The sequence below is a fragment of the Scyliorhinus canicula genome, chromosome 1 (genome assembly GCF_902713615.1).
Source record: "Scyliorhinus canicula chromosome 1, sScyCan1.1, whole genome shotgun sequence".
Classification (NCBI taxonomy): domain Eukaryota; kingdom Metazoa; phylum Chordata; class Chondrichthyes; order Carcharhiniformes; family Scyliorhinidae; genus Scyliorhinus; species Scyliorhinus canicula.
The window spans coordinates 113,735,000-113,762,883 of NC_052146.1; the positions used below are offsets into that span (position 1 = coordinate 113,735,000).

At 46.6% G+C, this 27,884-nt stretch overlaps 1 protein-coding gene across 2 annotated transcripts in view; it reads left to right on the plus strand.

Moving 5' to 3' along the window:
• cep85 (centrosomal protein 85) overlaps positions 1–27,305 on the plus strand; it is a 95,166-nt gene extending 67,861 nt beyond the window's left edge. For both annotated transcript variants that reach the window (XM_038798169.1, XM_038798159.1), the window contains exons 10-13: positions 5,720–5,770; positions 7,598–7,705; positions 9,286–9,511; positions 24,696–27,305. In XM_038798169.1, coding sequence (XP_038654097.1) covers positions 5,720–5,770; positions 7,598–7,705; positions 9,286–9,511; positions 24,696–24,859 — 549 coding nt within the window. In that variant the 3' untranslated portion in view covers positions 24,860–27,305. The remainder of the gene's footprint in view (positions 1–5,719; positions 5,771–7,597; positions 7,706–9,285; positions 9,512–24,695) is intronic.
• The last annotated feature ends 579 nt before the right edge of the window (positions 27,306–27,884 follow it).

A 27,884-nucleotide genomic window follows, 5' to 3' on the forward strand; every position in this document is an offset into this window, starting at 1 on the left:
TTGATTTGTCACATGTACCAAGTATAGTGAAAAGTATTTTTCTGCAGCCGAGGGAATGCACACAGTACGTACATAGTAGACAAAGGAATAATCAACAGAGAACATTGACAAATGGTACGTCGACAAAATGATTGGTTAAAGTGCAGAACAAGGGACCAAACAAAGCAAATACATGAGCAAGAGCAGCATAGGGTGTCTGAATAGTGTTCTTGCAGGGAACCGATCAGTCCAAGGGAGAGTCGTTGAAGAGTCTTGTAGCTGTGGGGAAGAAGCTGTTCTTGTGTCTGGATGTGTGAGTCTTCAAACTTCTGTACCTTCTGCCTGATGGAAGGATCTGGAAGAAGGCAGTGCTTGGGTGGAAGGGGTCTCTGATAATGCTGCCTGCCTTCCTGAGGCAGTGGGAGGTGTATACAGAATCAACATGAGGGTGACAAGCTTGTGTGATGCGTTGGGCTGAGTTCACCACACTCTGAAGTAACTTGCGATCTTAGACCAAGCAGTTGCCATACCAGGCTGTAATTTAGCCAGCCACAAATTGCTGTAGATCTAGTCACATGTAGGCCAGAAAAGGTAAGGACAGCAGATTTCCTTCCCTAAAGGACATTGGTGAACCAGATGGATTTTACGACAATTGATAATGGTTTCATGGTCTTGATTAGATTTTTAATTCCAGATTTTAAAAAAATTGAATTCAAATGTCACAGCGGCTGCATGGTGTAGTGGTTAGCACTGCTGCCTCATGGCGCTGAGGACCCGGGGTCGATCCCGGCCCTGAATCACTATTCGGATGGAGTTTGCACATTCTTCCCCAGTGTCTACCTGGGTCTTACCCCCGCTACCCAGATGTGAGGGTAGGTGGATTGGCCACGCTAAATTGCCCCTTACTTGGATAAAACAGAATTGGGTACTCTAAATTTTCAGAAGGAAAAAAAAGAATTCAAATGTCGCCATCTGCCTTGGTGGGATTCCCAGAGCAATACCCTTGGTCTCTGGATTAGTAGTCCACTGACAATACCTCCCCTCATGGCCAGTCCACCTAACCAGCATGTCTTTGGACTGTGGGAGGAAACTGGAGAACCCAGAGTAAACTCAACACAGACACAGGGAGAATGTACCCAATCATCCAAGTTCAGAATTGAACCTGGGTGACCGGGGCTCTTGAGGCAGCAGTGCTAACCACTGTGCAGCCCTTGTCAACTGAACCCCTTAATGGACAAGCTGTCGGTCACTAGGAACTACCCCCCCCAAACCACCACTACTACAGGCTGGAGCACTGGCCTCGACATGAGGAGATGGAATATTTGGATGTGTGAAGAATTTTTCATCCTAGGGTAGAGAATTTACTACCTTTTCTTAGATTCCCATCAGTGTCATACCAGAAATGATTGATTTTTTTTTAGTGCCTAGAATGATCCTATTTGGTCTATGGGCAGTATTGTAGTATCTGATCATGCTCCCATTTTCCTGGAATATTTGTTTTGAGGGCTTTCCCCCTCTCTGGGTCACGGCATCGTGACAACTCCTTACCTTGGAATGCATCTTTTACCACAGTTTTTCTATTCCGTTAACTCTATTTCTGATGTCACTCTCTCCACGTTATGGGAGACTTGCAAAGCCTATGCTCGCATACTGATTATTTCTTACATGGCCAACAAAAGGCGTAGAATGCTGGAGAGCCAGTGTAGGTTGGAAGTCTGTTTGGCTAATGCTGTGAAAAGGTTTAGGAGGGCCCCTAACAAGCAATTACCGAAGGGGGTTAACGCAGCACGGGTGGCTCTGGACTACTCCTTATTGACACAGCAGGCAAAATTTGAAAGGCAGAAACTGAGTTTGCAAATAAGCAGACTAAGTACCTGGCCTGTCTGACAAAGAAGAAAGCAGGTTCTAGGGCTGTGCCCTCTGTGTATGCTTGGTGGAGGGGGAGACTAATAAAGACAGAAGATTAACGGAGCCTTTAGGAATTTTTCTATGCTGAGTTACATAGGACAGATCAGTTCAGTGATGTGATGGCTGGCATGGAACATTTGTTTTTCCTCATTTGGATTTCCTATGGATTCGGAGGACCAGCACTTGGCACTTAATGCTCCTATTTCTAAAGACAAGGTGCCTGTGGCTATTGGGGAGCTTCAACTCTGAATGGCCCCAGGGCCAGATTGTCAGTGTGATTTACAGTGAGTTTAAGGATCTGCTGATGGAGCCATTGGTCAGGATGTCCTGTCACACTTTTTTGAGGCCGAACTGTTTCCACCAACATGTCGGGTGGCTAACATCTCCATAATTTTGATGGGCAAATTCCTCCGGATCTTTACCTCTTACAGGCCAATCTCTCTTTTGAACTTCGACTTGATATTATTGTTGATGGTGTTGGTGAAACAGCTGGAGGGTATCCTTCCGATTTATTCCGGATGATCAGACTGGGTTTATTAAGGGAAGGTTCTTCAATAATAAACTATTGAGATTGTTGAATGTGATTCAGGCCATTCCGAAGCAGACTCTAGACGCACTGGTGATCTCTTTGGATGGGGAGAAAGCCTTTGATCGGGTTGAATTAAACTATTTGATGTACATGTTTTGAAGATTTAAGCTGGGTTATGTTAAATTGATTCAGGTGTTGTACCAAAGGCCTGTGGCAGCAGTGCTCAGGCTTTAGGTCTCAGAATTTTGGGCTCCGAATCCCCGGCTCCCTATCCCCATGTCATTTGTGCAGGCCTTTGGACGAGGCTATTAGGTGGGACTCCCCTCATATTTTGTCGAAAACAGGCATCTCTGTTGCTGCTATCATTACTGTAATGGTTAAAGTTAATGCCTTCTCAAGATTAATTTTATAAAATCGGAGGCTATGCCGGCAGGATAGATTTAGGGGCGAACCCACCCCTTTGCGAATCTCACCTTTAGTTGGTCCTCATTAGTGATTTAAGTACCTGGGGGTCACGATTACCTCCATGTTTTAGGCAATCACATGGGCAAATTTCCCTCCGTTGATTTCTTCTATCAGGTAGGACTTGGCTCATTGGTCATCCCTGCTGGTTTCATGACTGGGCAGGACATGATTAAAATAAATATGTTGCCCAGATTGTTATACCCCCTGCAGATATTGCCAATATTGTTGTCAGCTGGAGTTTTAAAGGAGATTAATGGAATAATTAGTTTGTCTGGAATAAGAAGCCGCCTCGCCTTTTACTCAGCTCCTGCTCCTGGGGACAAGGTGAGGGGGGTGGGCGTTCTGAACAATAGTCTGTAGCAACTGGCTTCTCACTTTGGGTTAATAAGGGACTGGGTTAGGAAGGATCCTGCCTCCATTTGGCTTGATATTGAGGCTGACCAGTTGGCTTGCCCTGTGTAGGTCTTGTTATTTTATGGAGATATTAAGGCTGGTACCACTAAATGTGATAATCCTATTATTAATACCATTAGAATGTGGGGAATGGTCCATCAATGGGAATGACTTGCGTGCTCTTTCCCCATCCAGGGCAGCTCAGATTTCCCACTGGGCCTTGTGGACCATGGATTGGGAGACTTGTTCAGGGATGCTTCCTGGTCATCCTTTGAGCAGGTGTGCCAACAATTTGACATTCCGAGACACTCCTTTTGAAAGCATTTACAACTTGGAGACTTTATTCTTTATAAGACAACTTGTGTCTTGGTCCTCTATTTCCCCGATGGAAAAAAAATCACATTCTGTGGAGCTCAAATAGTTGATCAGCAAGCGTTACGAAACCCTGTGTTTTAGATCCTGCGTTAGTACATTGGATACTCTGCAGTCTTGGAAAAAGGACTTGGTAGCTAACATTGATGGGGAAACACTGGGTAGTATATAGGATTATGCCAATAAATTTCTGTTTACAATAAAATGGAGACAGAACCATATAATTCCTACAGTGCAGAAGGAAGCCATCCAATGACACTGCACCATCTGAAGGAACACCTTACCGAGGTCCACTTTCCCCCATAATCCTGTATCCCACCTAACCTGCACATCGTGGACACTAGGGGCCAATTTTGGCATTCCCAATCCACATAACCTGTTCATCCATGGATTGTGGGAGCAAACCGGAGCACTCTAAGGAAACCCATGCATACACAGAGTGCAAACTCCACAAAATCACCCAAGTCCAGAATTGAACCTGGGTCCGTGCCGCTGAGGCAGCAGTGCCAACCACTGTGCCGTCCCTTAACTTAAGGTTAAAAAATGAAGATCGCTTATTGTCACAAGTAGGCTTCAAATGAAGTTACTGTGAAAAGCCCCTAGTCGACACGTTCTGGAGCCTGTTCGGGGAGGCTGGTATGGGAATTGAACCGTGCTGCTGGCCTGCCTTGGTCTGCTTTAAAATTCAGCTAATTAGCCCTGTGCTAAACCAGCAAATAATGTGTAGTCTTAGACAGAGGTTCGATCCTGATGTGCTTAAAGTGCCTGGTAGTCGAGGGTGATTATATACATTGCATGTGGGTCTGTGTTTAAGGTTGAATCTTATTGGTCAGGTGTAGTCGAGCTGAAGAAGATATTGACCAAGGCTTAGAATTTAATTCTATGTCCCTAATTCTGGGTCTTCTAGATGGGAGAATTACTGATACTAATGGAAAAAAAAAAGGCTGCACAACATCCTGACTTTTGCAGCTGGTAAGAATATCCTCTCTGCTCCTGGATTAGTGACACATCCTTTAATTCAAAACTTGCGTAAATGGAATGCATTCCTATAGAATTCCTAAACCTAATGCTTTGCATAGAGTCTAGGACCTCATAAAAAAGTATAGGTTGCACTTTGCCTGACTTGCTCCTGTTGGGCTTTCAAAGGGCCATATTGGGCTTTCCATGAGCCATATTGTGTGGCATATTGTATTCTATGTCTTATCTCTCAATGCATGAATGTGTGTGCCCTCAACTGTTATCCTTTCTTGCTCCTTATCCTCCTTTCCTTCTCAATTGGTTATCAAAACTGGAGTTACTAGTTCCTTACCGTCTTGTTTGTTCCTATATTTGCAATAATTCTTCTGTACTGTACCTGTTTTGCATTGCTAATTTTTTCCTGATTTGTTTTTTTTTTAAATTGAAAAACCTGATGCGTATTTTAAATAGGATTGATTAGAAATTTCTTCTCAAGAGCATTGTGAATCTTTGGAATTCTCTACCCCTTCTGAAAAGAAAGTGAACGCTCAGACATAGAGTACATATGAGGCCTGGTCAATTAAATTGGTGCTTTGGGAATCGAACAAAAGGCAGAAAAGTGGGATTGATGTGGAAGTTCAGCCATGATCTTATTGAGGACTGCATGGCCTACTCCTATTTCTTGTGTTCATTCCCTAATTTGCTACTTCTCCAGTAGTTGCCAGTGTGGTAGGGTTAAAAATGGGGTACTTAAACTGTGGGCCATTGAAAACTAAATTCAGTAATTTGACTGTTATTAGGAATTTCATTCTCCAGTGGATATTTCCAGTGACTGAGTATTGCATCCTTTGTGTGACAGTGGCCTTGTACTTGTTTATCCTGTAGTTCCAAATATGATGTAATATTCTTTGGGTAAATGCCAGTGTATATTACAATCACTACCACACATCTTGTCCTCACTGTATACTGCCTTCTGCATATAATGTAGAGGGAGTAGTCAGTATGCCAGTGTTTGTAATAAAGTGGCAATTGTGCTGAGTAAAGTGATCTAAAGGGCAGAAGTAATTGTGCTTCTTTCAAATTCGGTTTCTAATTCTTTGTTTGCTTACTTATTAGATTATAGATAAACAACAGAAAAAAATGGAACAGCTTACCTCGCAAATACAGGTAAGGGGAGTTCAAAAACACAACCACCTGCATAAATCACTCGTAAGGATGGGGGAGGGGTTAGAGGAGAGGTAAATGACACACTACTCTATTCTGTGTTGCATTTCATTCCAGAACACATTAATGGGATGAAAGTCTAGAATCACTCTTTATCAGCCAACGTGGTGAACATTGGTAATTTCAGTCCAATTCCTGTTGGGTGTTGGTTCTGTAGCACAGAACTATCTGACAGTAGCAATCTCTCAGACCATTTGGATGCAGGCAGTAGTAAAGGGCTTAAGTTACAGGCGACTAACTCTATAGTGATGGTTACTTGGAATACTTTTGATGTAGAAATGCTGACTAATACTCGGAACAATTTTTAAATTTAAAAACTGCTTTTGCATTAAAATTGGGCAAAACAGTTGTTTTTTGCACGGCTCGCAATTTTATTGGGTGTCCTGTACTGCCATCTTTTATAGGGGGCAATGTGCAGCAGGACACATGGCAGCCGCTATTTTTATTGGGGCAAGAATGATGTACCATGCATTGAAGTAAAGTGACTGCCAATACTTTGCAAAATCATTTTTACTTCTACATCATTAATTAATTGATCCTCAAACTGAAGAAATTTGAGAACATGACAATTTGTGGGCGCTTTTAAGGCAGGATTTTGCCCCTTAAATAAACCGCTAGAATTATTGAGCTGGTGCAACAGTTTTCTTCCCTGTCTTGACTGAATCTATCGGATCACTGAATATTTAGCAGCACATGTTCACAATGTTTATAAATTGCGAGACAAATCATTAAAGTGAGTCACTCTTGGTAAAATACTATAGTACTTTCAATAAAATGCTTGAGCTAGATATTCCAAGCAACGTGCTGAAAAGTGATGTCTGGGATCCTGGAATCCACAAATTAAAAGCATATTGCAGAAAAATACAGTGAGTTAGTGTGCTGGGTCAACCGATGTGCGTACATCAATATGCGCACATGCAAACTGCTATCGGCAGTTATATTGCTTTGGCAAGAGACGGTGAGAATGCGAAGTGCAGAACAACTGTTCCATGCCACTGTTTATACTCCATGTGAACCTTTTTCTATTCCTTTGCCTTCACCCCTCTTTTTCTATTCCTTTCTCCCTCGTGTACTTATTGCCTTGTAAATGGAATTTATATTCTGTCTGATAACACAAGAATCCTTAAATTCAGGTTTGCAGCTGCATTCAGCATCTTGGGGCTGGAGATCTGAATAATCAGTGCTTCAGGCCTGATCACTATCCAGCAACTACTGTTATCAATAGTGTATGTAGCTATCTGGTGAGGACGAGGTTAAGCTTGGCTATGATGCAAACAAGGTTGGCTATGATGCCAACTCCTGAAGTTTTTTTTTGTTCTTGGAACATGGGCGTCACAGGCTGTCAGCATTTATTGCCCATCCCTAATTGCCCTTGTGGGTTAGTTAAGAGTCAACCACATTGTGGTTCTGGAATCACGTGTAGACCAAACCAGATATGGACAATATATCCTTCCATAAAGGACATTAGTAACCAGGTGGGTGTTTACAACAATGGTTTCATGGTCACCATTAGACTTTTAATTCCAGATTTTAATTGAATTCAAATTTCACCATCCGCAGTGGCGGGACTTGAACCTGGCTCCCCAGAGTATTACTCTGGTCTTTGGTTTACTAGACCAGTGACAATACCACAACGCCACCATCTCCCCAATGAAGCCATGAAGGTCTGCAGGTTGCATGGAGCAGTCCTGCAGTCTGTACTTTGAGGAGAGGAGGGAATAGTCAAATGGTGGTGATCATTAAAATATTTTAATATCTCTCCCTCTGTAGACCCTAGAGGAGCGTGTGGCACAAGAAGAAGGGACAAGTCACGGTCTTCGTGAGGAGCTATCTGGGAAAGAGAATGGATCACAGTTACTGAGGAAGGCCATGAAAGAGGTTAGAGCTGAAGGATTTAATAGCTGCTTTCCGATCTTGCAAGACTCGGACAATAATGCTGCCTGTTCCTTGAAGTGTGGGCCCCACCCTCAACTGAGATATAACTACTCCAACTCTAAAACAAGCTGTTGTATTTACCCATTTTTTTTTAGCAGATCTTACAAGCTGCTCATCTTGGCAAGCCTGAATATTTGACTATGGCTCTTTATGCAAAAATCATTGGCAGTCCTAACACACCCAGTGTTGCGTAAAAGTTGTTATTGAATATTGATTAGGGAAGAGAGCCAGAGTGTTTGACGTATTGAATAATGACCGTCACATCCCCAGTCAATGTATATCTGATGAATTTTTGTAACATCACGACTCATCATTTGAGAGTTTGAACTAAGTGCTAATTTGTCCAAATAGGGGAAGAACTTGTTGACATTTGATTCTTGCAACCTGTTCGACATTCACCAGCATACCAGGCTGTGGACTGTTCATCTTGGGCTATATTGGTGGTACTTTGGTTGAATGAAGAGTTGAAATTAAAAGATAAAATGCTGGAAATGCTCATCAGGTCAGGCAGCATCTGTGGAGAGAATCAGATTTAATGTTTCAGATCGATGACCTTTCATTAGAACAGATAGAAATGGAAAAGTTTGAGGGGTTGCGATACTGGGGGTAGTGAGAGCAGGAATGAGCACTGCTTGTTAGAACTTGATCCTCTGTCTACATGCACTAGCTGCTTTCCATTTTCTAAAAGCTTGATGATACAGCTTTAGTTAATATCCAAGATCCAATCAGAGCTCTACATTGATTAGTTTAGTAATTCCTGAGTCTTAGTTCAAAATTGATTTGAATGTTAATTTCTCTGCACAGCACCCTGTATTCCATCTAATCTAAAGCTATAATTGGTCATTAGAAACCACATGATAAAAGAGCAGGGTGGCTGTCCCATCCACTCCCACTTTACACTTTTTCTAATGCTGGTGGGTATGGAGACAGCTATAGGTGTAGAATGGCACCTTTTTGTGCACTTTGCTAAAGTTACGTGCTTTGACATCAGAAAGGATCTAGACTGAATTAATGTATATAACTGGACAATATTGTTTTACATTTTTGGCCCACATCTAGCAAGCATTTGATGCGGACTAGTTATAACTGAATACAGCCACAAATGCAAAAGAAAACTGGATGTGCAATTTGTTTCCCTGAATATTGAAGTGAAATTGTACTGCCTGAAAGTGCCAGCTGAGCCATCTCTTCTTGAGAGGAGCAACTGCTTGGGTGGGAGGAGACCATTGACCAGATTTTGCAATCTGATGTCATTACTACTTGGTTTTGGTGGAGAGAATGTTGGTAGCAGGTGGAATGGGTGGTGGTGTTACGTTTTGGACAGAGACCTTTTCAGTTCTGATCCGCATATTTCTGCCATTTTTCTGACAGTTTTGAGAAAGGGGAGTAGGCTGGAAAATAATTTAGTAATAATTTTATAAAACAATTGGAGCAACTACGTAATTACAGCTCCAATGTCAATGTGGATTTTTAAATGAAAATTGCTTGAAATGACATTGACACTTTGTGTTGCTCTATTCCAGCTATCAGCCCAGAATCAGGAGCTGATTGAAAGAAACCTAACCCTTCAGGAACAAGTAGGACAGTTGGACCAGAGCAAGCAGCTACCATCTGAAAGCATGCAGCTGTTGGAGAGGTTGCATCTAGAGCTGGCCAGGAGTTTGCATGACCTACAAGCAATCTGTAATATCCTCACACAGAGAGCCCAAGGCAAAGACCCTAACCTCTCTCTGCTGCTCGGCATCCAGTGTAAGTACTCAATGTGTCCTGCGGATACAATCTATTCCTTTTTTTAAAAATAATTTTTATTGGAATTTTTTACAGAAAATATAAAATATAACGACAAACAATGAAATGTAACAAAATAACCCATAATAACTGTAACACCCCCCCAGACCGTATCAACGTATGTATCACATCCCCCCCCCCAACCCCAATGAACAACAAGAGAACTTAAAAATAAATTAAAATTAAATAAACAAACATAGTCATCCTCCTCTTCCCTCCCCCCCCGGGTTGCTGCTGCTACTGTCCCCGTACCCTATCGTTGAGCCAGAAAGTCGAGGAAAAGTTGCCACCGCCTAAAGAACCCTTGTACCGATCCTCTCGGGGCGAATTTGACTTTCTCTAGCTTAATAAAACCCACCATGTCATTGATCCAGGTCTCCCCGCTTGGGGGCCTCTCATCCTTCCATTGTAGCAAGATCCTTCGCCGGGCTACTAGGGACGCAAAGGCCAGCACACTCTTTCGCCTCCTGCACTCCTGGCTCCACCCCAACCCCAAAAATCGCGAGTCCCCATCCTGGCTTGACCCTGGATCCCACCGTCCTCGCCACCCCCTTCCAGAACTCCTCCAGTGCCGGGCATGCCCAGAACATATGGGCATGGTTCGCTGGACTCCCCGAGCACCTGACACACCCATCTTCACCCCCAAAGAACCTACTCATCCTCGTCCCAGTCATGTGGGCCCGGTGCAGCACCTTGAATTGGATGAGGCTAAGCCGCGCACACGAGGAGGAAGAATTAACCCTCTCCAGGGCATCAGCCCATGCCCAGTCTTCGATCTGTTCCCCCTCCCACTTAGCTTTCGGCTCCTCTTCTGACGCCTCCTCCACCTCCTGCATAACCTTGTAGATATCAGATATCTTCCCCTCTCCGACCCAGACCCCCGAAAGCACCCTGTCTCTCACCCCCCTCGCGGGAAGCGAAGGGAATCCCTCCACCTGCCGTCTAGCAAATGCCTTTACCTGCAGAAACCTGAACATGTTTCCCGGGGGAGCCCAAATTTCTCCTCCAACTCCCCCAGGCTCGCAAACCTCTCATCAATAAACAGGTCCCTCAGCTGTCTGATGCCCGCTCTGTGCCAACCCTGAAATCCCCATCAATGTTCCCCGGGACGAACCTATGGTTCCCCCTTAACGGAGCCTCCATTGAGCCCCCCACTTCTCCCCTATGTCGCCTCCACTGCCCCAAATCTTGAGGGTAGCCGCCACCACCGGACTCGTGGTATACCTCGTGGGAGGGAGCGGCCACGGTGCCGTTACCAGGGCCCCCAGGCTTGTATCACCACAGGACGCCCTCTCCACCCGTTTCCATGCTGCCCCCTCCCCCTCTATCACCCACTTGCGCACCATCGCCACATTGGCCGCCCAATAATACCCCGAGAGATTGGGTAACGCCAGCCCCCCACCATCCCTACCCCGCTCCAAGAAGACCCTCTTCACCCTCTGGGTCCCATGCGCCCAAACAAAGCTCATGATGCTGCTAGTCACCCTTCTAAAAAGCCCCTAGGGATAAAGATGGGCAAACACTGAAAAAGGAACAAGAATCTCTGGAGAACTGTCATTTTGACGGACTGCACTCTACCCGCCAACGATAGCGGCACCATGTCCCACCTTTTAAATTCCTCCTCCATCTGCTCCACCAGCCTGGTAAAATTAAGCTTATGGAGACTCCCCCAACTCCTGGCCATCTGCACCCCCAGGTATCTGAAACTCTTCACTGCCCTCTTAAACGGGAGTCTCCCAATTCCCTCCTCCTGATCACCCGGGTATACTACAAATACCTCGCTCTTGCCTAAATTTAACTTATAGCCCGAGAAGCCCCCAAATTCCGCTAACAGCTCCATCACCCCCGGCATTCCCCCTTCTGGATCCGCCACATACAACAGCAGGTTGTCCGCATACAGCGATACCCGATGTTCCTCCCCACCCCGCACCAGACCCCTCCATCTCCCTGACTCCCTCAACGCCATAGCCAAAGGTTCAATCGCCAATGCAAAGAGCAAGGAGGACAGGGGGCACCCCTGCCTGGTCCCACGGTAGAGCCTAAAGTACTCCGATCTCCTTCCATTGGTAACTACACTTGCCATCGGAGCTGCGTAGTGCAGCCTCACCCATTTGATGAATCCCTCACCGAATCCGAACCGCTCCAGCACCTCCCACAGGTACCCCCACTCAACTCTATCAAACTCTTTCTCTGCATCCAGCGCCACCACTATCTCCGCCTCCCCCTCCACTGCCGGCATCATAATAACATTTAGCAGTCTCCGCACATTCGTGTTGAGCTGCCGTCCCTTGACGAATCCTGTCTGATCCTTGTGTATCACCCCTGGCACACAGTCCTCTATCCTGGTGGCCAGGATCTTCGCCAGCAACTTAGCGTCAACATTTAGGAGCGAGATAGGCCTCTATGATCCACACTGCAAGGGGTCCTTATCCCGCTTCAGGATCAGACAGATCAGTGCCCGCGACATCGTCGGGGGCAAAGCCCCCCCCCTCCCCCCCCCATGCCTCATTGAAGGCTCTCACCAACAGGGGGCCCACCAGATCCGCATACTTTTTATAAAATTCCACCGGGAACCCGCCCGGCCCCGGCGCCTTACCTGACTGCATTTGTCCAATCCCCCTGACTATCTCCTCCAACTCTAGATACAATCCATTCCTAATTATAGCAGATCAGTTCTGAAACGGTACGACGGTTGCCCACTGATTAAATGTATTCCTGGAGGTTTCACCGCGTGCCTTGTCCCATGCTCCAGCCATTTGTCAGCCATCTCACCCATTCTTGTGATGGAATGCATTCCTATTCCAAATGGAATGCCAAAAGACTCCTTACCCAATTCAGGTAACACATATCTCGGGGTTGGAGGAGATTAGAGATGGAAAAGGGTGAGGGCATGGAGGAAATTGAAATCAAAGATGAGAACTTAAAGGTTTTACTTAAACCACTGTAGCTTGGTGACCACGGGGGTGAAGTGTGAATGGGACTTGCTGTGAGCAGATTGGTCATGAACCTGTCCAATTGTCATATTTTTAAAAACCCAACTGATTCATTAAAGTTCTTGTTTAATACTGTGCCATAGGTACGTTCTAGTCCTGTTTTACCGTGCCTTAGTCCCAGCATGATCAGTGCCTTCAGGAAAGGAGGGAGAAGAGATATAAAATTACATTTCCCAACAGTTAGAATCTAGTTTTGGTGAATAAGCAGGTTGATGGTTTGTTCCTCATTTTAGAAATTTGACAGTTTCTACTTAACAGTTCAAGCTTTTCAAAGCAATCACAGAGAAGCTGCATTCTTTTATTATGGGTGACGCTTGAAGGCTGGGAACATTACTTCGAGACCCCAGAAGCAGCCGAGGACTTCATTTGAACAAGGCTGGGGTGCTGGCACTTTGTAAAGATCGGGAATACATTTGAAGTTGGTGGGGGGGGGGGGGGGGTTTGATGGGGTTCTTTCTTGGGTTTGCTGTTTACTGAAGGGTTGGTAAGGGGTGGTAGGCGTGGAATGTTTATGTGGGGATGGTAAGGGGTGGTACAGTTGAAAAGATTGTGTGGGGATGGATGTTCCCACCCCCCCCTCCTGTTTTATGGGGCTGTTTGTGTTTAGCGATTGTTTGCTTTCTGGGGCGGTGACCTGGAGTTCAGGATGAGTCTTTGTTGGAGTGAGGAGGGTAAGGTCAGCAGGGAGCCTCCTTCCCTGAGCAGAGGAGTGTGGGAAGGGGAGGGGAGGTCATTGGGAGGAGCATTTGGGTAAAGGCTTCCACACAAGCAAGTAAGGCTGGTGAATGGAAGTGAGGTGGGGGGGTGAAGGTCGAGAGAGGTGGCCGTGGGGGGGGGGGTGCTCGGGTGGGGGATGTTGATGCGATGTGGCAGGGGTTGAGAGATGATGTGGTCAGGTTTGGAGTAGGGGGCCATCTGGGATGGGCTAGGTACAGGCTAAGTGGGAAAGATGATGGATGGTAGAGGAGAATAGAGGCGTAAGCCTCTGGTCAGGTTGGTGTCGTGGAACGTCTGGAGACTCAGTGGACCAGTTAAAAGATCATTGGTGTTCTTGCACCTTAGGAGCTTGAAAGCGGAGGTCGTCGTTCTGCAGGATGCACATCTCTGTGTGAAGGGCCAGGTTAGGTAAGGAAGGGGTGGGTCGGGCAGGTTTTCCACTCTGGATTTGATTTGAAATAGAGGGAAGTGACTATTTTAATGAGCAGGAAAATGGGATTTGAGTGCGAAGGAAGTGAGCGATCTGGGTGGCAGATGTGTGGTTGTGAGTGGGGTATTGGAAGGGGCACCAGTAGTGTTGGTAAATGTATATGCACCAAATTGGGATAATGTGGGTTTTGAGGGGGCTACTGGCAGCAATCCCGGACTTGGCCACGCACCAGTTGATTATGGGACGAGATTTTGTGTCCTAGAGCCGAGGGTGGGTAGGTCGAGCTCCAGGTCAATGGGTAGGTACGAATAGCATAGGAGCTGGGTGAGTTTATGGAAAGGATGGGTATGTTGGATCCATGGCACTTTCAGAATCCTGGGGGAAAGGATTATCCCAATTTTTCCTCGCATGTTTGTAAGACGCATTCGAGGATCGATTATTTTGTGGTGAGCCGGAGAATTTGGTTGGGGTTGAGGGTTCAGTATGCGGGGATAGTTATTTTGGACAAGGTGCCCCACTGGCTGGAGATCCAGCTTAGACCAGGGTGAGAGCAGAGGCCAGGGTGGAGGTTTGATTCGGGGTTGCTGGCGGATGGAGGCTTTTGTAACAAATTGCGGGCGGCGATTTAAGGATTATGTGAAGTTAAATCAGAATGTGCAGGTGTCGGCGGCCATTTTCTGGGAAGCGCTGACGGTAGTGGTCTGGGGGGAAATTATCTTGTTCAAGGCTTGCGCGGATAGGGAAAGGAGGGAGGAATATGACTGCCTAATGAGTAAGATAGTGGAGGTGGAAAGGAAGTATCCAGGGTGCCCACCGAGGAGGAAAATGTTGCAGTGGTTGACAGGCTGACAACTGGAACGGCAGGAGGAGAGCAATGTAGGGCAAAAGGGGTGCAATATGAGTATGGGGAGAAGGCAATTCGCTTACGACCTCACTAGGTGCAGAGGCAGTTAGCATCCAGGGAAATAGGTGCCGGAATGTGGCGACTAGGGGATTTTCACAGTAACTTCATTGAAGCCTACTCGTGACAATAAGCGATTTTCATTTCATTTCATTTTTCAAATAGAGATTACGGGCTGGAGCCGGGGAAGTTAAATGAAGCGTTTGAGAGTATTACCAGGGACTGTACAAGCCGGAGCCGAGGGGAGGGGGACATGAGAGGGTTTTTGAATGAGCTGGTGTTTTCTGAGTTGGAGGAAGCAAAGAAGCAGGCGTTGGAGGAGCCTCTGGGGCTGAGGAAGGTGCTGGATAGTATCAGGAGTATGGAGAAGTGGGAGCTCCGGAGACGATGACTCAGAAAGTGATTACTTTAATCCCGAGAAAGCGGAAGGACCCGGTGGAATGCAGGTCGTATAGGCCCATATCACTGTTGAACACGGATGTGAAAGTATTGGCTAAGTTGTCCAGGGGTGGTTGCAGAGGATCAAACAGGCTTCATGAAAAGCAGGCAGCTCACGAGCAATATAAGACGGTTGTTGAACGTAGTCATGAATCCATCAGGAGCCCTGGTACCAGAGGTAATGGTGTCCATGTACGTGGAGAAGGCATTTGATTGGGTTGAGTGGCGGTACATGTTAAAGATTCGGGGAAGATTTGGGATTGGGCTGAGATTTGTGGCATGGGTGAGCTTGCTATATGTGGCACTAAGGGAGAGTGTGAGGATGAATGATATGAGCTCACGAAGCTTTGAACTACACAGGAGTACAAGGCAGGGGTGCTCGCTGTTGTTTGCGCTGGCCATTAAGCCTTTGGCGATGGCTCCTCGGGGGTCGGCAGAGTGGCAGGGGATTATGAGGGGACAGAGGGAGCATCGGGTGTCACTGTGCCGACGACCTATTGTATGTTTTGGACCTGCTGGAGAGTATGGGAAGGATCATGGACTTGCTGTGGAGGTTTAGTGGGTTCTCAGAGTATAAGCTGAATGTAGGGAAAAGCGAGGTTTTCCCAGTGAATAAGCTGGGATAGCGAGCCAATCGAGGGGGTGGCTAAGGATAGATTCAGGTACTTGGGTATTCTGGTAGCGAGGGAATGGACCGAGCTCCATAGTGGGACATAACCAAGCTGGTGGACAAGGCCAGGGCAAATCTCGGGAGGTGGGATACACTCCAGTTGACTTTGGTGGGGAGGGTCCAAGTGGTAAAAATGTATATTCTGCCATGGTTCTTGTTCATTTTTCAGACACTCCCGATTTTTTTTTGCAGACTGGACATGATTATTTCGGACTTTGTATGGCTGGGGAAGGTGCCAAGGGTTAGCAGGACCCTGTTAACAGAGGCAGCTGGGGGGTTGGCATTGCTGAACTTGCTTCATTATTATTGGGTTGTGAATGTGGAAAACATGTGGCAATGGTGGGAAGGAGAAGGGGTAGAATGGAGGAGGAATCTTGTAAGGGGTCCAGCCTAAGGTGGAGGAAAGTGGGGCTGCTCAAGGTGAGGGATTTTTATTTGGAGGAGGGGTTTACCAGTCTGGAGGAGCTAAGGGAGAGGGTAGAGCTCCCAAGAGGGAGTGAATTCAGCTATCTGCCGGTTAGGGACTTTGTGCGAAAGGCCTGGAAGGAGTTTCCTAGGTTGCCAGGATACACACTGCTGGAGCGACTGCTGCATCTGGATTTGAAAGAGGAGGGGGGGGAAAGAATTCGGGATATGTACAGGTGGCTGGGAGAGCAGGGAGGCGAGCGGGTGATGAAGATAAAGGAGAATTGGGAGGGGAGATCAACTAGGAAGTATGGAGTGAGGCACTGCATAGTGTAAACGGGTCCTCCTTGTGTGCAAGGATGAGCCTGATCAGTTTAAGATTGTACATAGGGTACATATAAATCGGGCAAGAATGAATGGGTTCTTCCAGGGGGTAGCAGATGAGTGTGAGAGATGTGGGCGGGGGCCAGCGAATCATGGCAACATGTTCTGATTGCTCAGCGATAAATTTTGCTGGAATGGAGGTTGGCATCGTCACTGGGGGTAGCGGCTTCATTGGGTGACCTGTACAACTTCCTGCGGTTGGAAAAGATAAAGTATGAGTTAAGCGGCTCAACAGAGGGGTTTGAAAAAGGTGGGGGTTGTTTGCCACCATGTTTTAGGAGTTGTTCATTGTGTGGAGAGGGGCAATGAAAAAAGGGGGAAAATCTGTACAGTTTGTACAGTCAATTGTTGGGAAGTACGTTTTCCGGTGTGTTTTGGTGCCGTCATCCATTTTGATACATGATTGCAATAAAATACATTCATTCCAAATCTACTGGGAGGCTTGAAAGAGTAGCTGAGCTAGCGGTGAACAATAATTTTGTGGATAAGAGAGGAAGGCTCATGGATAAGTAGATAAAGCATGTGTACTGCCAATCTAAGCAATTTAAACACTTGGGGCTGGTTTAGAACACTGGGCTAAATAGCTGGTTTTAAAGCAGACCAAGGCAGGCCAGCAGCACGGTTCAATTCCCGTACCAGCCTCCCCGAACAGGCGCCGGAATGTGGCGACTAGGGGCTTTTCACAGTAACTTCATAAAGGCTACTTGTGACAATAAGCGATCTTCATTTCATTTTCATTTAACAGCAGAATAAAATGGTGGTACAAGTGGGAAATTATTTGAGAAATGCAATATGCTGTTCCATAGGGCTTTGTCCTAGATGCTCTATATTTCTGTATTTGATTTCTGTAGCAGGCTGTACAGACACAGCCATGTTACTAAAATAAAGACGTTGACCAATGGTAGAAAGACAGATCCAGCAGGTGAGTTTTTTTTAATGTATTTTATTACAAATATGTATCAAAACGGGTTACAGCGAATAAACACCAGGGAAACATGCTTCCCAACAATCAACCATACAGTCTGTACAGAATTTTCCCCTTTTTCACCCCCCCCCCCCCCAATCCCCCTGCGGCCTCTCAAACATCAAACACTGTCGCAAACATCCCCCACCTTTCCTCAAACTGGCAACCGCCGCTCCAGCAGAATTCGCCGCCATGCAATCAGAAAGGCAATGGCCACGACATCAGCCTTCCTCCTCTCCATGAGCTCTGACTTCTCTGAAACCCCAAATATCACCACCAAAGGGTCTGGGTCCACCTCCTCCTCCACTATCCTGGCTAAGACCACGAACGCTCACGCCCAGAATCTTCCCAATTTTCCGTAACCCCAAAACAAGCTCCTCCAGCTCAAACCCATGATTCTCGCACAGCGGCGTTGGCACCGACATCCCTTCCACCCTAAAATGCCTCCTCAACTGATTTCATAACTTCACTGTGGACTGCACCACCGGGCTCCTTGAATATCTGTTCAGAGCCATTGGCAATGCTGCCGACACCATAGCCCTCCAACTAGACCCCTTGCAAGATTCTTCCTCCATCCTAACCCACTCTACCCCTTCTTCCCACCACCGCCGCACCTTGTCCACATTCGCTGCCCAATAATAATGAAGCAAGTTTGGCAACGCCAACCCCCCCTGCTGTCTCTGCCTCTGTAGCAGGGTTCTCCCCACCCTCAGCATCGTTCCCACCCATACAAAGTCAGAAAAATGGCATTTGGTGTAAAGATCGGGAGAGCTTGAAAGAAAAACAAGAAACTTGGCAGAAAATTAATTTTCACCACTTGGACCCTCGCCGCCAGTGCAGTGTATCCCACCTCTTAAGATCGTCCCTAGCCGTCTCCACCAGCTTCGTTAAGTTCCACTTATGGAGCCCCATCCATTCCCTCTCTACCTGAATCCCCAAATACCTAAACCTATCCCTCACTACCGTAAATGGCATTCTCCCCCCCCCCCCCCCCCCCAAATTGGTCTGCTGTGCCAGCTCATTCACCGGGATACTTCGCGTTTCCCTACTTTCAGCTTGTATCCTGAGAACTCTCTAAACCTCCCCAGCAGACCCATAATCCTTCTCGTACTCTTCAACGGATCCGAAACACAGCAAGAGGTCATCGGCACAGTGCAACACCCGATGCTCCCTCTGGCCCCTCCCAATCCCTCGCCACTCTGCCGCATCCCTGAGAGCCATTGCCAATGGCTCTATGGCCAGCGCAAACAGCCGCAGCGACAGCGAGGACCCCTGCCTCGTACCCCTGTGTAAGTCAAAGCTTCGTGAGCTCATATCATTCATCCTCTCCCTTGGTGCCGCATACAGCCCATGCCACAAATCTCGGCCCAAACCTTCCCAAAACCTCGAATAAGTACTGCCACTCCACCCGATCAAATGCCTTCTCCGTGTCCATGGACACCACCACCTCCAGTACCAGAGCCCCTGACTGATTCATCACCACATTCAACAGCCGTCTTGTATTACTTGCAAGCTGCATGCCCTTGGTTCCAAGTCCATCTACAAGTTTGCTGACGATATGACCATAGTGGGCCGGATCTCGAATAATGAGGGAGATTGAGAACCTAGTGGAGTGGTGCAGCGACAACAATCTATCCTTTAATGCCAGCAAAACTAAAGAGCTGGTCATTGACTTCAGGAAGCAAAGTACGTACACATCTCCAAAAATCTGCCCTGGTCGACCCACGTCAACGCTACCACCAAGAAAGCACAACACCAGGAAACTAAGGAAATTTGGCATGTCCTCATTAACTCTTAGCAACTTTTACACTATCGAAAGTATCCTATCTAGCTGCATCACAGCCTGGTATGGCAACTACTCTGCACAAGACCGCAAGAAACCTCAGTCGTGAACACAGCCCAGTCCATCACACAAACCTGCCTCCCATCCATTGATTCCATGTACACCTCCATCTGTCTGGATAAAGTGGGTAATCAAAGACCCCTCTCACCCGGCTTACTCACTCTTCCAACTTCCATCGGGCAGGAGATGCAAAAGTCTGAGAACACACACTAATAGATTCAAAAACTGCTGCTTCCCCACTGTTACTAGACTCTCAAACGACCCTCTTATGGACTGACCTGATTAATACTACACCCCTGTATGTTTCATCCGTTGCAGATGTTATCTAGTTACGTTGTGTACCTTGTGTTGCTCTAATTTTATTTTCTTTTACTTCCCTTTTCTTTTCACGTACTTAATGATCTGTTGAGCTGCTTGCAGAAAAATACTTTTCACTGTACCTTGGTACACATGACAGTAAACAAATCCAACCTTCAATGAAAAAAATGAAATGAAAATCGCTTATTGTCACGAGTAGGCTTCAATGAAGTTACTGTGAAAAGCCCCTAGTCGCCACATTCCGGCGCCTGTCCGGGGAGGCTGGTACGGGAATCGAACCATGCTGCTGGCCTGCTTGGTCTGCTTTATAAGCCAGCGATTTAGCTGAGAGAGCTAAACCAGCCCCTTCACGAAGCCCTTTTGATCTTCTGCCACCACCTCGGGACACAGTCCTCCATCCTCCCCGCCAACAATTTAGCCAATACTTTCACATCCATGTTCAATAGTGATATGGGCCTATACGACCCACATTGCACCAGGTCTTCCCCTTTATGGGATTAGTGTGATTACTCGTCTCTGGCAACTCCTCCTTCTCCAGTGCTTCATTAAAAGCCCCCAACGGATGTGGTGGCAGGTCCGTCGCAAATTCCTTACAAAATTCTGCCGGGTACCCATCTGGCCCAGGGGCCTTCTCTGACTTCATACCCCTGATACTATCCATTCCTCCCTCAGCCCCAGGGGCTCCTGGAACACCTGCCTCTTTGCATCCTCCACCTGGGGAAATTCCAGCTTGTCCAGAAACCGCTCCATGTCCCTCTCCTCCTCTCTTCCCCCCCCCCCCCCCCCCGGGTCTGCCTCGTAAAGTCTCTGGTAGCACTCCCTAAATGCCTCATTTATCTTCCCTGGCTCTGACACCACAGCCCCAGCCCCAGTCCGGATCCTCAATATTTCCCTGGATGCAGCCTGCCTCCGTAGCTGCTGCGCCATACTCACATTGCACTGCCCTTGTCCTATGCAGTTGCCCTACCGCCCTCCCTGTTGTCAGCCTGTCAAACTTCCCCTGCAACTTTTCTCTCCTCGCCAATCCCTCCACGGTGGGCATCCTTGAATATTCCCTGTCCACCTCCACTATCTTGCTCACGAGACGGTCATGTTCCTCCCTCCTTTCCCTACCTGCACGAGCCTTGAACAAAATAATTCTCTCTTTCCACCCCCCCCCCCCAAATGGTCGCCGACACCTCCCCATTCTGATTGAACTCCACATAATCCCTCATCGGCAACTGCACCTCATCACAAAAACCTCCATCCTCCAACAACCCCAAGTCAAACGTTCACCCCAGCCTCTGCTCCTGTCCCGTTCTAAACTGAATCTCCAGACAGTGGGACACATGGTCCGAGTTAACTATCCCCATGTACTCTTCCCCCTCCACCCCAACCAAAATCCCCTGACTCAGTACAAAGTAATCAATCCTCAAGTACACCGTAGACATGTGAAAAGAAGGAATACTCCCTTCCCCCTGGGTTCTGAAAATGCCATGGATCCACCATACCCATCCTCTCCTTAAATGCCCCTAGCTTCCTTGCCATTCATACCCTACCCATTGACCTGGGGCTCGACCTATCCACCCTCGGCTCTAGGACACAGTTAAAATGTCCTTGCATCATCAACTGATGCTTGGCCAAATCTGGGATCGCTACCAGCGACACTCATAAAACCCACATCCCAATTCAGGACATACACATGTACCAACACCACCAGTGCCCCTTCCAATACCCCACTCACAATCACATATCTCCCACCCGGATTCCTCACCTCCTTCACACTCAGAAATCCCATTTTTATGCTCATTAAAATCGCCACTCCACTCGATTTTTTTGAATCAAATCCTGAGTGCAAAACCTGCCCGACCAACCCCTTCCTTAAGCTAACCTGGTCCTCCTCATGGAGGTACGTCTCCTGCAGAAAGACCACCACCACTTGCAAGCTCCTGAGTTGCGTGAACACCTGCAATCTGTTAAACGGCCCATTCAGTCCCCAGACGTTCCATGTTACCAGTCTATCGGAGGTTTATGCCTCCAAACCCTTCTACAGTCTGTCATCTTCCCGACTTAACTCCTGCCCCTTTAATTCCACCCTGTACCTAGCCCATCCCAGATGGCCCCTTTCGCTATCCAGGACCATGTCGTCTCTCACCCTGCATCGCAGCAACCTCCCCCAGCCACCCCTCTCGGCCTTCTCCCCCACCACCTCACTGTCGTTCATAACCTGCTAGCATAGCAGCCCCTGTCCAAAGGCACATCCTAATGATCTCCCGTCCCCGCCCCACTCAGTTTGAGGAGGAAGGCTCCCTGCTGACCTTAACCTCCCCCACCTAAACAAGGACTTCTCCTGAACTCCAGACAGCCTTCTCCAAAAGCAAACTAACAAATGTTGAACATAAACAGTCCCAGAAAACAGGAGGGGGAGGGGGGGGGGAGAACATCCATCCCCACATACACTTTTCACCTCTTACAATCCTAACAGTAAACAGCAAACCTTCCCCCCCCACCCAAAAGAACAGATGAACATTCCCCAATCCCTATCTCCACTTCAAACATGCTCTCATTACAAAGTGCCAGCACTCCGGTTCCCAAACATTGTCTATTCAGTTCTCCCCAGTTTATGCTCCTTAATGAAGTTTTTGCCCGCTTCTGGGGTCTCGAAATAATGCTCCCGGCCTCCGAACGTGACTCATAATTTCGCCGGGTAGAGTACCCCAAACCTGATCTGCCGGTACAGCACTGTTTTGGCCTTGTTGAAGCTTGCCTGTCGCTTTGCCAACTCGGTCCGATGTCCTGATAAATTCGGACCCTATTCCCCTTCCAGTCACAGGTACGCTTCTCCCTGGCTCACCACAGAATCTTCTCTTTTTCTTCAAATTTGTGGAGCCTCACGATCACTGCCCACGGTGGCTCTCCAGCTCTAGGCTTTTGCCTCCGGGACCTGTGCGCTCAATCTACTTCAGGCGCCTTATCTAGCACCCCATCTGCCACCAGCCCTTCTGGCATCTTCAAGATGTACTTCATGGAGCCCCCAGCTTCCACTCCTTCAGGCAGGTCCACTATTCGTAGGTTCTTCCTTCTCAAGGCATTCTTCTGCTCTCCACCTTTTGTCTTCAACATTTTACAGAGGTCTCCTCGGAGCCCCACCTCTGCCTCCAGAGTTACCACTCAATGATCACTGTGGTCCGAGATCACTCCTTCGATCTCCCGAATCTGTGACCACTGTACCTCCAAACACCTATGTCCGTTTCAAAGCACTCTTCCAGGTCTTTGATCTTCTTCAATGGCCTTTGCGTGATCTTCCCGCATTAGTTCCCTCTGTTGCTGGAATTCAGCTTTAATAATGGCCGTCAAGTTGAAGCCTTCTGGCTTGCATCAGCATTTCTCCCACCTGCATGCTTAAAGTGGCTTTTGCTGTTGCTGCAGCACACGCTTGTTCCAACTTTTCAGCAAAATCTCGCTTTTCTGCCGAGTCTGGCAACCAGCAGACATACCACTCCCGGGGGAAATTACTCCTCCAACGCTCCCCTACGTCTTTTCATCAAAATTCCACCCAGTAATACTTAAAAAGAGCTCTTTTTCTGTGACTTTGAGCAGGAGCTGCCCTGTATGTGACCACTCACTCCATGGCCCACACCAGAAGTGCAGGTGAGTTTTAATATGGAAGCATTTGGTACAAATGTATACAACTGAAGTCTAAAGTAGTTGTTGCTATAAAGGATTTTGCACTGACTCCTGTTCTCCATGCAATGTAGTGATCAGTAAGGCCGATAAGGCATTCAGCTGTGTGTGGTGGGCACTCTATCTGAACTCAGAAAAATGTTTGGTTGACTACTGGGCAGTCCTGAACTATAATTTTGACTTGGATTGTTCAATTTCCATGGGCTTAAAAACAAGTTTTTACGGAAAAAGGTTAGGATACTTCCAGGACTCTGAGTTGGAGTGGGCAGCACGGTAGCATTGTGGATACCAAAATTGCTTCTCAGCTCCAGGGTCCCAGGTTCGATTCCGGCTTGGGTCACTGTCTGTGCGGAGTCTGCACATCCTCCCAGTGTGTGCGTGGGTTTCCTCCGGGTACTCCGGTTTCCTCCCGCAGTCCAAAGATGTGCAGGTTAGGTGGATTGGCCATGCTAAATTGCCCTTAGTGTCCAAAATTGCCCTTAGTGTTGGGTGGGGTTACTGGGTCATGGGGATAGGGTGGAGGTGTTGACCTTGGGTAAGGTGCTCTTTCCATGAGCTGGTGCAAACTCGATGGGCCGAATGGCGGCCTCCTGCACTGTAAATTCTATAATTTATGACTCAGACAACCAATGAGGTATTTAACTTGGCCATTGAGTTTGAGGCTAGAGGAGATGGGTACAAAGTTGGCAAAACTGAAGATTGGAGTTGACAATATCCCACAAACCCCCCCCCCCCCCCCCCCCCCCCCCCCGGCTGCCCCAATCAAGTGGGTTACAAACATTCATAGAAGGGAGTTGATTCAAGACTAGCACCTTTGAAAAAGGAGCTGGTTATTGAGCTGTTGACAAGGATTGGGTTCACAAGTTATTAATACTGCTAGATTTGTTCAGTGGAGATAGAGGGTGGAGGGAGCATGGGGCTCAGTACTGTAATTGGTTAGATAACATCTGTTGATGGTAAGTCCTATGTGAAATGAGTTTCTGCACTGTCAACCTAACACTTGTGCCAGTATGCAAAGCTATACTAATCAGCTCTAGGCAGGTCTGGGTGGTTGGTTGGTTTAGGCAATAGAAATGATGCCCTGCTGCAGGATGATTATCTTAGGATTGGATAAAAGCACGTTGTTGGGTCAGTCAAGGAAAACATAAACTATTCTAGTTATATTAATGCTGGTATATGGATGCTGCCTGTAATGGAAAGGTTCCACCCTCGGCACTCAATCGTCACTCAGCACAAAAGGGATGGGGAGAGGGGATAATTAGCAACTGGACGCGGTGTTTGATGAGGTAGGATTCAGGAAAGTTCCATCAATAATCATAGAAGCATAGAATTTATATCTCTTGAAAGACTGTGGGCAAGATTGTACTTTTCTCAATCTGTGCTTTTATGTTCTTCTGTTTAATTACATTCTTTCTTCAGCGCTGCATTGCTCCACTGCAGAAGAAGGGGAGTGGCAGAACATGGAGCTGCTGACCAAGAGACTGACTGAAGTGAGGCAACTGGGCAGAGATATCGATGAGTTGAGAACTAGGATATCCGATCGATATGCTCAGGATATGGGAGACAACTGCATCACACAGTGAATGTGTGCAATAGGAAGTGGGTGGGGGGCCTGGGTTTGAAGGACATTGCACTGGATCTTTGTGTTGGACATTCTGGTAAATGCCTTGATTGAAACCTTCAGGAAAGAGGTTCAAAAACTTGCCACAATGCAGTTTTCCTATGAGATATGAACAGAGGTCATACTTACCGTTGTATCGCCTACCTCCTTTAATGCACTAAAAGGCGTCTTCCTGTTCTCTATCTCAGTAAATAGTCCAACTACAGAACAAGTGCTTGCTCACTCAATTTGCAAGAAATCCTCTTATAATCCTCTTAATAGTGGCAATATTTCCAGTAACTTGTGTAGTAACTAAATTCAAACGCAAAATCTTGTGGATGCTGAAAATGTGGATTAAAACTCAAATGCTGGGAATACTCAGCAGGCCTGACAATATCTGTAGAGAGAAAACAGTTCAAACTTCTAGTCAGGAGATCTCTCATTGGAACTAAAATGTTACTTCTGTTTCTCTCATCACAGATGTTGGATGGCCTACTGAGTGTTTCCAGTACTTTTTGTGCACTGCGTTTATGCCAGTTCGCAAATTGGCAGCAACTCTTCTGAACTTCAGTTGGATTTAGCAGTGAGAATGTAATCTTAGGAGTGAATAATCAGGTATTTTGGAAGGGGTGGTGCAATTAGCTATTTGGGAGAAACTGGGCTGGATTCTTCCCACCCGCCGCATGAACGCCACGGGTGAGATGCCGACAATGGGGAAAAATCCTTTGATTCGGGCGGTCGCTGTGGCTGGAGAATCCCGTCCATGGAGTGTGGGCTAAATTTGGAGACCGCTATGACAATCTTCATGCAAATTGATTCTCAGGTGTGCATTTTTTCCCGATTATAAAGGAGTGGGCTGCTTTAATTGTCAATTTAAACAAATCATCAAGTGAGGTGGAAATTTATAGGTGCAGGTTAGGGTAAAAGATATTTCATTTGACCACCAAAGCCTCATTGTGAAGAGCTGTGATATTTCCTAGTGAGCATGTCCTGGCCACTAGTGGATACTGAAGCACACTTGAGTGACATGGAGCAGACTGGAATGGATCTATGCATTTGCTCTGGTCTGCATTGACAAACTTGTGTAGCCATCCTCGGTGCTTTCATTGTTAAACTTGTATTTTTTTAAATGGTGAACATAGCTCTCATGTGAGTGAAGCATCTATTGTCCTGCAGAATGGACCGCTTCCAATATCCAGTGCCCATGTTCTACAATCCCAAGTCAGGAATAGAAGCTTTTTACCCTCTCCAGTCAATGTTCAACAACTTCCTAATTGTACCCGTCTGGCATTCAGTCCTGAGGGACTGAACTGAGGACCCTCCTCCTGCCTAATTAAAATTGGATCCTAAATTGTGCAGAAACTATTGAATGAAGAAATTGTTTTAAATGGATTGTGGGATTTCAGTTGTCCTGAGAATCTTTCTGAATTGGACCACTTTCAGTTGCAAGGTTGAGAGATTTTCAAAGCATGGTCTTGACTGCACTGCCATAGTATGAACAGGTCCCTGAGAAAACATGTCACTGCTGCAGTGCTTGATTATGCATCTATTACCATTGACTGTGCAGAAATAGTCACTGAAAATAATGCAACATTTAGCCTTCTGTAAAGTGCAATGAATTAATTCCATGGGCTGAGCTGAGATCGATCTGTGGTCATTTATTCCACCAGGCAATGCTGCATATACTGTGCATACAAAATCTTTCTTTCCTTTTGCGGGGTGGGGGTGGGGGAGGGTAGGGGAGGGGAGAGAGGAGAAGAAGAGAGAGAGAGAGCACTAACTTATTCATTTGATCTTAGTCAGGCAGGTGAAACTATATAAAAATAATTGAGATGCTGTGGTTTGCATCTAATGCAATACTGCAGATTTCCTCATGGAATATCTCCGTTTTTAGAGATTGACAGACCTTCTTTGCAGTTGATTTCCAGCATTCACCGGTTTTTGAAATCCACGGAAATTTAATATGCATCTATATTTTTAAATAAAAGCTAAAAGGAGCTACTCGTCTCCAAGTTAGACTGACCTCTCGCCCTGTCCAGCATTCTGCTGGATGAAAGCTTTCCTTTTTATAATGTCTGATTCAAAACTGGCCAGTTTCTGAGCTTCTACCAACTTTGAAATTATTTTATTTCCTTTTTCATAATGAAAAATATAGAAATTTCAGGATACTGAATAATTCACGAGTGAAGAGACTGGAAAGTGTGCCCTGCTAATGGAACCACAGCTCAGGTTATTTCATCTCTGCATTTTATTTAAATAGGATCAGTGTGAAGAAGTCAAACTCTCACTGTCTTGCTTTGCCTTGAAACAATAACAGTATGTGCTAATTTTATGACAATTTTTGTACATTTTTGAAGTAAGAATTATTTATAAATTTTGTACATGTAACTACATTTGTATTTGCAAATAAAATTTTCTATTCAACTGGCTGCATACTTGTGTGATTGGACCTGTGATCAGTTACATCCACTTCAGGGTTTGAAACTTGAGGGAAGCATTTAGAGAAGTTTGCCATCAGTGGGTTGCAGGAGGGTTCAACTCGAGGTGGAGGCTGTTGATCTCCTTCAAGAATTGGTAATCGTCAGCGGGGGGGGCGGGGGTTTGTACATATAAAATGGGGCATTAGGGCGGTATGGATGGTGGGTTGTCTAAAATGAGAATTGTTTGTTTAATGAGTGGTGTGCGTTTATAAAATGGAAATTTAACTCTTCGAGCCTACTCCGCCATTTTATCAGATCATGGCAATCTCTTCCCGGTTTCCACCTCCCTGCCTGTTCCCTATATCCCTTTAACCTCCTCCAACGAGGCTCTCTCCCTCTCCAACTGCCCATGATTATTGGAGATCATACTATTTCGTCCTCAAGCGGTCTTTTCCAACAACGAAGGAGGCAGTAACCATGGAAAGCTCCTTCTCACACAATTCCTAACCTGAAAGTACCGCAACCAATTTCCCCTCAGAAGCAGAAATGTTTCTACCAGTTCCTCCAGCTCTGCAAATTTACCCTCCA